This window comes from Pelophylax lessonae (assembly GCF_965119305.1).
Source record: "Pelophylax lessonae genome assembly, chromosome: 6".
Lineage (NCBI taxonomy): Eukaryota > Metazoa > Chordata > Amphibia > Anura > Ranidae > Pelophylax > Pelophylax lessonae.
The window spans coordinates 70,713,657-70,726,263 of record NC_138773.1 but is presented as its reverse complement, the minus strand read 5'-3'; the positions used below and the strand labels follow the sequence as shown (position 1 = coordinate 70,726,263).

Sequence of the window (12,607 nt, the reverse complement as noted above, 5' to 3'; positions counted from 1 at the left end):
TATTTATATTCTATTTCTATTTTGCCTTCTAAAAAAAAAAAAAGGAAGGGGGGTTTATTATTATGATTATCCTACAGGATTTAAATAGCACCGACCGTTTATGCAGGGCTTTACAACTTGAGGGTAGACAGTACAACTGCAATACACTTTTATACAGTAGGAATCAGAGGGCCCTGCTCATTGGAGCTTACTAGAAGTTCCCTGGGTGATGATTTTTTTTCTTCTCTTTATGGCAAAATGAATTTGGTTTAGGGGGGTCCCTTTCTGGTCTGGGAATACCAAAATATTAAACAAAAAGTGTGCACAAAACCTCAAATCGTAAAACTCACAATTAAATAAAATGATATAAATCATATTGGCGGTATTGAATAAAATCACCAATAAAATGAGAACATGAAACCCCATATACAATATAAACCAAACCATACTGTAATTGAAATGAAAGTTGGTGGTTTAGTGGTCTGGGAGTAGCAGCTGAAATAACTACTTTTCGGTATGCTTGAATGAGATCGGGTTCTGGTCGCCCAAGGTGATTGTGCATAGGAGAACTCTAACATGCAGGACCCTCTGATTCTTCTTGTGTTAAATTGTATTGTAACTGTCCTGTTTGCCCTCTTTTTGTAAAGTTCTGCGCAAACTGTTGGCGATGTATAAATCCTCTATAATAAGATATGGCTCTACTTGCTGAAAGGATTTTCATCTTAAGAGCAGAGTTTCTTCCAACTATTTTTTGGTAAAGTAAAAGTAGATAACAAGATACAGATGTAGTCCAAACACAAGTCTATAGTGTTTTCTACTTAGCCATTTATGAGAGGGCTTTCCTAGAGGAGAGGAATGGAACTTCCTAATGTTGTTTCTCATGTAGTCAGGGAATTCACTCTATGGCCTTCTGTATTCTGGTGAATAGTAAGGGAAATTAAGCTCAAATCCTTTTACTAGCTTTAGGCTCTGTTAGATTTTTTTTTTTTTTTTTTTTTTCAGAATACCTGGTAGTATGGTGTCTGGAGTAATCCCCTATCCTACTATTCCCATATATGAACTCAAAGTGAAACCTTACCCATAACAGCTTGATACAACTTATATATAACTTTAGCCAGAAAAATACATTCCACATTAGATGGCACATTATAGGCCACTTCCATGTCACTTGCACATATAGAATGTAGCATACCCCAAGCTTAGAGATACTGACCTGTATGTTTACTGAAGTTAGCAGCAAACATCTTTACAATGATCTGACCCCCAAATGAGCTTGAAATTTGTGCATCTCTGCCGTGTAAGACCCAAATATTCAAAACACTGTCATCCAATCTCTAGGTAGCCGGTCAAATTATGGTCATTTTAGTCTACCTTCCATTAAATGTTTTTCTTTTCAAATACAGCAGGAATGAACCAGTTCAACAGCATGCCCTTGGGAAATGTACAGCTTCCTTCTGGCCCAATGGGACCTCGTGCGGCATCCCCACTTAACCACCCCACGCAGATGAACAACATGGGCTCAGTGCCAGCTGTGAGTACCCCTGTCAGTGTTATACAATGTCTAGACAAGAGCCCCGTAGATTTTGGAACCAGATAGCAATATAAAGAAGCTGGTACTTTACCATTTTTTATGTATAGAGAAGATTTGGAGGCATGTTGGACTTTAGTGGTACCATAGAACTAGACCTATACTAGAGATACAAGTATAAAAAATATACATTTTTACATCATAATACCATCTTATTGATGGTTTTATGATGATGTAATACATTTATATTTTTTAAACTTTTATCTCTAGTATATGTCTAGTTCTATGGTACCACTAAAGTCCAACATGGCTCCAATTCTTCTCTCACTATAAATTAAGACGCAGGTACCCTCCTACTAAAACAATTTTGACACCTTGCAATCTATTTACCATTTCTTAGTCTTTATATGATACCTATGGAACTGCAGATCCCTTGGCTCACTAAAAATGACTTCTGGCTCCAAGGTTAGACATTGTAGACCTTTATCTCAGGTCAATCTTGGACACTCACTGAGATTATGAAAAAAGTAGCTAAAATAATGGCATTGTCGGCATGCTTGAGCATACTATTTTATCCCATGGAAACCTTTTCTGAAAGTGCTGTTGGTTGTATGATTCCTTAGATGGCAGCGATGTCTCCTTCCCGCATGTCCCAGCCTCAGAGCATGATGGGAACACATGCCAGTAACTTGATGGGTCCTGCACAGACACAGAATCAATTCTTGCCACAAGGGCAGTTCCCAACCAATACTGGAGGACTAGGAGTGGCCCTCGGACAGACAGGGGCAGCTGCGGCTGTATCACAGGTAAGGAAATGTCTTGCTTGTGAAAAAGGAAGAATAATTGGTGTTGGAATGGATAAATATTTAGCACGGACATTGGGTTCTGGTTCAGTTCCCAGCAGGCACTTGTTTTCATGGAGTTAGCATGTCTATGTTCAAACAAACTACTGTTGACGTAGCTACTACTGAGCAATTTAGCTTTAGAGTATATGCCTGGAAGACACGTTTATGAGCTCCTCTGATGCAGGGAATGACAGAATGTGTGTGCATGAAGTCCTATGTAATATTTCATCAATATGTAAATATGGGGAAAATGCAATTTTTTTTTTTTTTTTTTTTTTCAATGCAGCAGGGACAGGCACCTACTGCATCTTTGCCAATCAGCAACTCCATGAACCTGTTGGGTCCACAAACAAGTCAGCTTCCAAGGCCAGCTCTCTCCCAATCTCCTCTTCATCAGACCCCCCCTCCAGTTAATGCTTCAGCTGCTGTCATGCCCCCTGTCCAGCACCCACCGCAACACCCAACGCCGAGTGGCATGACTCCTCCACAGCCAGCAGCACCTGCACAGCCTTCCACTCCGCTGCCCCCAGCTGGACAGACACCAGCGCCGACACCTGGCTCTGTCCCCAATTCCATGCAGGCACAGAGCACCCCGAATGTACAAGCAGCTGCTCAGTCTCAACTCACCCCACAGCCTCCTACGCCTGTGACCAGTCAGTCTGTGCCGACACCGCAACCAGCTCCACTGCAACCAACATCAGTGCATGCAGCGGCCCCTGGCACACCAGTAAGTTACTGTGTTTCTATAGAAGTGACACTTAACTTCTGTAGACTGTTTATTGATGACTTTAATTTAAAATTTTATGCTTTGATTCTAGTTATCTCAGCCTGCCGCAAGTGTTGACAACCGGGTGCCCACACCTGCCTCAGTTGCCAGCACGGACAACCCTTCAGCCCCTGATCACCCAATGATGGAGGTCAAGCAAGAGGTCAAGATGGAGGAACCAGAGCCTAGTGAGCCTGTGGCAGAGCCAAAACCTGAGGTGAATACTGGCAACAGCACAGATTGTGGCAAAATGTGACTTGGCCATCCGCAAATGCTAATGAAATGATTCATCTTTATAATTTACCTGGTTCCTAGCATTCTGAGTGCTCAAATGTTAAAGCCATTAACTGAATGTGATAGCTGTGTGTGCAAGTCTTCCCTTGCAGGGTATTTGATTTGGCTGGCCTGTCTTTTATGTGATTGTCATACCATGTTTGTAATGATAAACTCCAGTGTAAATAAGAAATAGTATGTTTTACAATGAAGAATTGTTGAAAATCTGCTGGTCTGTGCACATTCCTTCTTCCAACATTTGTCAGTCTTCACATCTGTTTTACTATACTTTGATGACTTAATGTGGTAGCATGCTCACCTTTGATACCTACCCATTGGTTACTGTCCTCTTAATGTACTCCTTTGTTTTTCTGTTGTGAAGCCGGTTGAGGAGGAGGCGGCTCCCGCACCAGTAAAGGAAGCCCCACCTGAGAGTACCGAGGTAAAAGCAGAGGCAATGGAGGTTGAGGAAAAGAAGCCAGAGGTTAAAACTGAGACTAAAGAGGAGGAGGAGGCCACCAGCAACACTACTACCCCTCCATCCACTTCACCTTCTCAGCCACGCAAGAAGAGTATGTCATTGCTGGACTTCCTTTATATCTTCATAGCAGACAAGTAAAATTGCAGCAGCAAATAAAATCTCACTTTTCATTCTGTGCTTTTATTTCAGTATTTAAGCCAGAAGAGCTGCGTCAGGCCCTAATGCCCACATTAGAAGCACTATATCGACAAGATCCAGAGTCTCTGCCTTTTAGACAGCCTGTTGACCCGCAGCTACTGGGGATCCCTGTGAGTGGGGTATATTTCTAAAGCATTTTCAAGTCACAGCTGCCATCTGTATCTGCTAGCGTGTGTCTTTTTTTTATGTTTGTTTGTAGCTTAGCAGGGAAGTGCATCACTTTACCTGTAGGTGTCACTAGAGCACATTCAATCTTTGATCTTGGGCCCGCATGATGCTGATGTCAGATTTCTCCATGTATTATAGGATTATTTCGACATTGTGAAAAACCCCATGGACTTATCCACTATCAAGAGGAAGCTTGATACGGGGCAGTACCAAGAGCCTTGGCAGTATGTGGACGATGTATGGCTGATGTTTAACAATGCCTGGTTGTATAATCGCAAGACCTCCCGGGTTTACAAGTACTGCACCAAGCTTGCAGAGGTGTTTGAGCAGGAGATTGATCCTGTCATGCAGTCTCTTGGTTACTGCTGTGGCCGAAAGGTAAGACCTGGATATATATATATATATATATATATATATATACACATGCTGGCTGTGTTTCACTGGATTGAATAGGGACTTGCATCTAATTTTACTTCTTTGTTTTTGCTGCCAGTTTGAATTTTCACCACAGACGTTATGCTGTTATGGGAAGCAGCTGTGTACCATCCCTCGTGATGCTGCCTACTTCAGCTATCAGAACAGGTAACCTTCAGTTTGTGTTATTACAGACCAGTCAAAGCATCTGAACCAGGTGTTCAGAAGTTATGCTGTGTGCTTGAAACATGGGCAACATGTATAACCAGTTTAAGAAAAAGGTTCTGTATATCTTAAAGCAGAGTTCCACTCTAAAGTGAAACTTTTGCTTTAAGCGGCCCTGGCACGCCACATTTGGCATGTCATTTTTGGGGGGGGGGGGGGGGGGGTGGACACCTTCCTGGTCCCAGAAGATTGCCTGGCCAATCACGACTCGCAGCGCCACTCTCGCATGCGCAGTGCACACATGGCTGTGATGCCGCAAGCTGGGGAGAAGACGGAGAGAACCGGAGTTCCCCCAGGCTGCATCGCTGGACCACGGGACAGGTGAGTGTGTGTTTATTAAAAGTCAGCAGCTACACTTTTTGTAGCTGCTGACTTTTAATAAACACAAAAGCCAGTGGAACTCTGCTTTATGCACCAACCACACAAGTTTATAGAAGAATAATGTACTTGAAGATGTCAACATTTAAAGTGGTATCAAAGCCAATTTTTTTTTAAAAGCCACTGACCGGCAGGGAGATTCTAGTGGTCTGTGTGTTTTTTTTTTTTTTTTTTTTTTTTTTATTATAAATGCCTGTCGGTGGTAATGTGTTCTGAGCCACACATACACAGCCCATGTTACGTTTGACACGGTCTGTGCCATGGTGATGTGCGGGAGTGACGTCATCACAGTCTGGCTATTCAAGTAGCCAAATTGACAGAACCCATTTCTTTCCGACATGTATGTGGAAGCCTGGCTCTTTACTGTATGCCTAATAATTTTAAGCTGCTGTAGGTAAATTCCATGAAATTACTCTAGTATATATCTTTCGCTTACATATTTCTGTTTTTAGTCGTAAAAAAAACATTTTTTGGTAGAGTTGTCCATTCTGAAACATGATTCAAGTTCGTTATACTATCTGCATAGAAGTCTATTGTATTGATTTACCATTTTTTTTTTTTTTAAGCTAGTAGATATTTAATAGGTCATTGTTAAAGGTGTGTGCGTTTGTTTTTGTGTCGAAGCTTATTGCTAAAAACCAACCCCAAAACAGGGATGAGGAAACCAAACACTGCACCTCAAACATAATACACTTACAAAAAATACTATTTTTGTAAATATATTCTATTAGAGTCCATTCACACTGGCACGACTTGTCAGGCGACTTGGTCAGCCTGACAAGTCGTGCACCGTCGCTCCCACTGTGTAGTACAGGAGCCGTTCTAATAGGAGCGACACAAGTCGCTCCGACTTAGAAAAAGGGTCCTGTACTACTTCGGGGCGACTTGCATTGACTTCCATTATGTGAAGTCCGTGCAAGTCGCACTGCACGCGACTTCACAGGTCGCCCCCGAAGTCGGAGCGACCTAATGTGAACGGGGGCTCATAGTGTGGTATTTTGCTCTTCCTCCCTGGTTATTCACAACATCCATGTTCAGGGGTTGTGGGAAGAGCAAGTACTGGAATAGTTATGGATCTTTTTAGACTTGATCTTTTTTTTTTTTTCTTTCAAAGAAGGTTTTTTTTTACCAGGCAACAGTGGTTACATACAGTATCAAATCCACTACATAAATGCATCCATAATAGTACAGTACAGGCAGGTGGGAATACACACGGCTCCCGTGTACATTGCATAATCAACCAAATTTTTTACCTCCAATATATAATGCAATCCACCCATAAACCTCACAACCTGGTAATAACTTTTCCTGGAGGCTTAATCTTTATTTGTGATGTCAGGCCTTGTTTTTGAATTTGATAGAAGCTTCCTCATATATATCTATAGGATTGAAAGTAACAGTTGGAGAATGTTTGAATTTGCTGGATGTCAGGACAGCTCTAAGAGGTTCCAGTAGACTAAATATTATAGCCTAGGGGACATACACTAGAAGATTCCACATTGTGTGTATTTTTATGCAATTTTTGGCTGAGCGACCTGGAAACTAAGGCTCTACAGTGGGGTCTGGTGAAGGGTTTACGTAGACGGCTCAATTTATGAATGCTCTGTTTGGCCTGCAAAACACTTAAATGCATGCGTTCAAATGGATAGTGCAGTTTGGGCTGTTGTTTTTTTTTTTTTATTTAACCTTCCTACAGTAATATATCAGTAGGACTTTTTCATCCATAGAAAGCCAGTCAAACCACCTCAGAATGGCCATCCACGACAGGCAGTGAATAGAAATTTGCAAACTGGCTGTTTAAAGGTGCTTGTGCTAATTTTCAGTTTCTGTTCCCTCAGGTATCACTTCTGTGAAAAGTGTTTCACAGAGATTCAAGGGGATAATGTAACATTAGGAGAGGACCCTTCCCAGCCTCAAACGTAAGTGGCCTCACTGCGCTCTGGGTAAGCCCTTGGGCTTAATAATGCCTGCTTACTTTGCTCAGCTCTTAGCTTTTTTGGGAGTTGGGAACTGTAATTGAGCTAATATCTATCATCTCTTTACACAGAACGATATCCAAAGATCAGTTTGAGAAAAAGAAAAATGACATGCTGGACCCTGAGCCGTAAGTAGTAGCTTTTGTTCTTGGCAAGTAGTACTGTGTAATGTCTACTCTGAGTTACGTTTTTCATTTGGGCCTTTCTCATTTTATGCATCTATACCCATTTGCAGCCACCTTGTGTGGCATCATTAGTAACATTCAAGTTCTTGAAATAGATGAGGACTCTGTATTTTCTGTTTACACCAGGTTTGTGGATTGCAAAGAATGTGGCAGAAAAATGCATCAGATTTGCGTCCTTCATTATGATATCATATGGCCATCTGGGTAAGTTCATTCCTTCGAAACTTGTACTTAGCCTGTGAGTTTTCTGTACACCATCTACCGGGCTGTGGCCCATGAACAGGCATTCAGCAGGTAGCGTAAGCACGAAGATCTAGATATAGTAACGTATGTTTGTTTATGATCCGCACAAAGCACCGGCCTATCGCTTAAAGTAGAGCTATAGGCAAAATGTTTTTTTTTTTTTCCTCTTCATTTTGGATAGAGTAAGGGAGGGTTATAACCCGTTAGAATTTTTTTCGCCATCTGTGTTCCATTGCGGAGATTTCCCTTCACTTCCTGTCCCATAGCCAAACAGGAAGTGAGAGGAAATCCCTGCAAATGAAAGGAATTCCTTTGGTGACCTCTAGTTCACCAGAACTAGTGTCCCCATTGGAAGATTTCTATGCTATTACTTTTTTGGGGACAACCCAATATTTGGGATTTTCTTTTACTTTCAATGATAGTAAATGGGACCAATAGAGAGGATAAATCTCCTTAACGGCGGGGGTACAGGCAGCAATAAAGTCTGACTGGTGTTCTAACCCCTCTTCACTCTGTCAAAAAAAAAAAAAAAAAAGTTTTGCCTTTTAGTTATACTTTAATTACCTTGCAACAGAATGGCTAAAAAGATTTCAATACTCACAAACCAGGCGCTCCTGGGGTGCCTGTAGGGTGGAAGGGATAGAAGTAAGCCTGTGAGGCTCCCCAGCGGTTGTTCTGCTAGTCAACTTATGGCTCGGTAAAGAGATTCGCACCCAGGGCAGCCATAGGAAAAAATGCAATCCATTCCAGCCCAGGGGGATGTAAGCATTTTATGTACATTTGTTTTCCAGTTATCAATACCAATAAACTGTTAATCCTTTCTATACTGGATGTTCACCTGACTCCTTTATCCACTGCATCCCAGGGTGGTTCATGCGCTGTCGTTTTCTGGTACTTTTTAAAAGATTTCAAACCTACAATAAAAACCACTTCTTTTCTCATATAGATTTGTCTGTGATAACTGTTTAAAGAAAACTGGACGGACTCGTAAAGAAAATAAATTCTGTGCAAAGAGTGAGTGCTATTTTTCTTTCCTCTATACAAGTCTGAAACCCTGAGAATAAAGTCTGGTTTTCTACTTTGCTTACTGAAATGTACCATGCTTGTGTTTGTGGTTGCATCTTTATTTGGCCCTGTGTTTCTATTAGGTTTTCTCCTTGTTTTCGTCATTCTTACATTAATCTTTCTTCAGGGCTTCAAACGACCCGACTAGGAAATCACCTTGAGGATCGCGTGAACAAATTCCTAAGGCGGCAGAACCACCCAGAGGCTGGAGAGGTGTCAGTCAGGGTGGTGGCCAGTTCTGATAAGACGGTGGAGGTCAAGCCTGGCATGAAATCCAGGTACGCGTTACCACTGAATTTACTTTGCATATTGTCAAGTATTGAGCAGGAGTGCTGACCCTTGAAAAGTGAGCGTTTTCTAGCTATAGCATAATACAGTGACATTTTTTTTTGTCTTAGGTTTTCTTTTCTTCCCTGTTTGTATGTGCATGCTTTTAGAGATCTTGGTTTGATGGTCTACTTGATAGCTTCTTGATTTTCCTTCTAAATCTGATCTTTTGAACAGGTTTGTGGACACGGGCGAGATGCCGGAATCCTTCCCGTACCGCACTAAGGCACTTTTTGCCTTTGAGGAGATTGATGGAGTGGATGTGTGCTTCTTTGGCATGCATGTTCAGGAATATGGATCAGATTGTCCTCTTCCCAATACCAGGTGATCACACTTTTTCTGTAATAATAGCATATAACATTGCTAATCTCAGTGCCCTTCATCCTTTTGGATCTTAACATTTTGGCATACATAGTTATGGCATACATAGTTATTGGCATACATATGAGTTATTTCTTCCTCCTATACACAGGGAAATCATACGCTGTTCACATTTATAGTAGTGGTGTAGCTTTTTCCACGTCGATTATACCTCTGGAAAAATAAGAGCGAACCGTCTCATCCCTGGCAATTGTCAAATCTGGAAACTTTTTCCCTTTTGTTCTTTCGACCAATCTATAATCTTTTGCATCCCTGTGTATATGCTTTTTAAAATTTAAATCTATGTCTTTCTTCAGACGTGTATACATCTCATATCTGGACAGTATTCACTTCTTCCGGCCGCGAAGCCTCCGTACAGCAGTCTACCATGAAATTCTCATTGGATACTTGGAATATGTGAAGAAACTTGGGTAAAATCTCTGTTCTTTGTATCTTGGCATTTACATATGTATTGCTTAAGGATACTCTTTATGTAGCTCTGTGATTTTAATAATTAAAATCCTTGTCCATTCAGTTATGTAACGGGGCACATTTGGGCCTGCCCTCCAAGTGAAGGTGATGACTACATCTTCCACTGCCACCCACCTGACCAGAAGATTCCCAAACCCAAGCGTTTACAGGAGTGGTACAAGAAGATGCTGGACAAAGCTTTTGCAGAGCGCATCATACATGACTACAAAGTATGTATTTTAGGGGGAATGGACGAAATAAAATGTGCATGCAGTACATCTCTCCAATGCATGTACTATTCTCAATGTATTATCCCTCTTTAAAAGTCTGCAAACACAGAAAAATACCTGAAGATCCGGCCAGAAGTGCATTGGTCTCCCAATTCTCTGACTTCCCCTGCTGCGCTTAAACCCTAAGCAGGTCTGCTCTGCTGGACTGCAGAACTCCACCTATCGCCACATCCCTGATCATCTCTACATGCACTACTTTTTTTACTAGCAATGTTGTAGCTATGGATCCCAAAAGCCTGCCTACATTGTGTGTTGGGAAATGGCTCTTTTAAGATGTAGCCTGGTGATGTCGCGTGAAGGTATAAGTGGTTTCTCACTACAACATAAAGGGAAAATAAAATAATGCTGGGACGTGCACTAAAGGAGGAAAGGGAGGGTTAAGGGGGTAAATTGGGTTCATGCCTATTCAGTTATGTAAAAACGTTGAATTGTTAAATTAACCATTCATGTCTGACTGACGCTTTGTCTCCTGTGCAGGACATATTTAAACAAGCGACTGAGGACAGACTAACTAGTGCCAAGGAGCTTCCATATTTCGAAGGTGACTTTTGGCCTAATGTGCTGGAGGAAAGCATCAAGGAGCTGGAACAGGAGGAAGAGGAGAGGAAAAAGGAAGAGAGCACTGCAGCTTGTGAGACCCCTGAGGTGAGTTTACATTGATATTATTCTTTCTGAATACTCGTTAACCACTTCTGGACCGGAAGGTTTTACCCCTTTAATGACCAGGCCACTTTTTGCAATACGGCACTGCGTTACTTTAACTGACAATTGCACAGTCATGCAATGCTGTGCCCTAATAATATGTATGTACCTTCTTTCTTTTGGTGGTATTTGATCACACCTGCGATTTTTATTTTTTGTGCTATAAACAAAAAAAGAGCGACAATTCTTAAAAAATATATTTTTATTTGCTTTCTGCTATAAAACATTCCCAATAAAAAAAAATTAAAAATCTATTTTTTTTTTCATAGTTTTAGGACAATATGTATTCTGCTACATATTTTTGGTAAAAATAATCCCTTCTAAGTGTATATTGATTGGTTTGCACAAAAGGTATCACCTCTACAAACTAGGGGAAAGATATTTGTCATTTTTTATTTATTTTCTTACTAGTAAAGGCGGCGATCAGTGATTTTTAGCGGGACTGCGGCGGACAGATCGGACACCTGACATTTTTGACAATTTTGGGGGGGGACCAGTGACATTACTACAGTAATCAGTGCTAAAAATATGCACTTTAACTATAATAATGACACTGGCAGGGAAGGGGTTAACACCAGGGGTGATCAAAGGGTTTAATGAGTCCTTAGGGGGTGCTTTCTAACTGTTTGGGGGGTGGGCTTGCTGGATGAACACAGAGACCTGTGTTCCTAAATTTTTAGCTAGCTCTGAGGAAACTGGCGTGATTGGCCAGTGAAACACGTCAGCGTACACGTCACTATCACGTGACAATTCATGGGAAAGGCTATGGCGAGTATGTGTCTCTGACCGAACGCCGCAAGCAGTATCAGGGAGCACATCAGCAGACCAAAGCTCTAAGAATTGCGAGAGACCCAAGCAGACCTAAACAGGAGTTTGGTATATGGATGGAGACTATGGAAACATTACGGTGTTGAGTGTGACTTACTTTCCACTCACACCGCATCGGACTACAGTGTTCATTAGACAGGATTCCTGAACTGCAACTCATATGCTTATGACATATTATTATCAACATTACCCAGATTAATAACTCATTGAATAACCTCTTGTTGGACTGGATTTCGCTTAACTTTTACTATACCAGATACCTTACTGCCCCTTTACCTTAATCCCTTTTTTGAACCACCCATTTATACCTGGTAAACCTCCAGCTAAACTAATCTATTCACTATCATGAACTTTATTTGATTTTTTATGAAGGATGTGGTGCATGAGCGGTCAAATGGATGGGTAAAGCATCTGCATCTGTCTTATGGCCCGTACACACGTACCGATTGTCGGCCGTAAATATTCGGCCAACGTCCGATTGGCTGATTGTCGGCTTGTTAGTATGATGCTTCCGACAACCGACTGCGACTTTTCGGCTGAACAAAATCTGGTGTGCAGGCTATAAATTTTTTGTAGGCCAACAAAGAACGGCCGATTGTTCGTCAGTCAGTACAGATTTCGGCCGACAAAAAGCAGATGAGCAAGACTGGGCATGCTCAGAGAAGAAAAAACACACGGAAAGTTAACCAGCACATGACCTCACTTCTGAAGTTGGTTGTTGTTGGCCGACAAAATTCGTGTGCAGTCTTGAGCAATTTTCAACCAACACGACAGCACTGGACAAAAGACGGCCGATCGTTCGGCCGACAATCGGTACGTGTGTCCGGGGCATTAGTCAAATGTTTCGGTTGTTTTTATACGAACAACGTTGTCAATTTTATTATTTTGGTGAACGTCTGTGTGGT

At 41.6% G+C, this 12,607-nt stretch overlaps 1 protein-coding gene across 2 annotated transcripts in view; it reads left to right on the top strand.

Annotated features, from left to right (window-relative positions):
* Positions 1 to 12,607, top strand: part of CREBBP (CREB binding lysine acetyltransferase) — a 106,468-nt gene that overhangs the window by 88,086 nt on the left and 5,775 nt on the right. The window contains exons 12-28 of one of the 2 annotated variants that reach the window (XM_082260218.1): positions 1,386 to 1,510; positions 2,131 to 2,313; positions 2,639 to 3,079; positions 3,171 to 3,335; positions 3,774 to 3,963; positions 4,062 to 4,180; positions 4,377 to 4,616; positions 4,732 to 4,820; positions 7,094 to 7,174; positions 7,303 to 7,359; positions 7,543 to 7,620; positions 8,606 to 8,673; positions 8,852 to 9,002; positions 9,229 to 9,375; positions 9,729 to 9,842; positions 9,947 to 10,112; positions 10,650 to 10,817. In XM_082260218.1, coding sequence (XP_082116344.1) covers positions 1,386 to 1,510; positions 2,131 to 2,313; positions 2,639 to 3,079; positions 3,171 to 3,335; positions 3,774 to 3,963; positions 4,062 to 4,180; positions 4,377 to 4,616; positions 4,732 to 4,820; positions 7,094 to 7,174; positions 7,303 to 7,359; positions 7,543 to 7,620; positions 8,606 to 8,673; positions 8,852 to 9,002; positions 9,229 to 9,375; positions 9,729 to 9,842; positions 9,947 to 10,112; positions 10,650 to 10,817 — 2,582 coding nt within the window. Of the gene's footprint in view, positions 1 to 1,382; positions 1,511 to 2,130; positions 2,314 to 2,638; positions 3,080 to 3,170; positions 3,336 to 3,773; positions 3,964 to 4,061; positions 4,181 to 4,376; positions 4,617 to 4,731; positions 4,821 to 7,093; positions 7,175 to 7,302; positions 7,360 to 7,542; positions 7,621 to 8,605; positions 8,674 to 8,851; positions 9,003 to 9,228; positions 9,376 to 9,728; positions 9,843 to 9,946; positions 10,113 to 10,649; positions 10,818 to 12,607 lie in introns of both variants that reach the window. The other variant, XM_082260217.1, reaches the window with a different exon arrangement.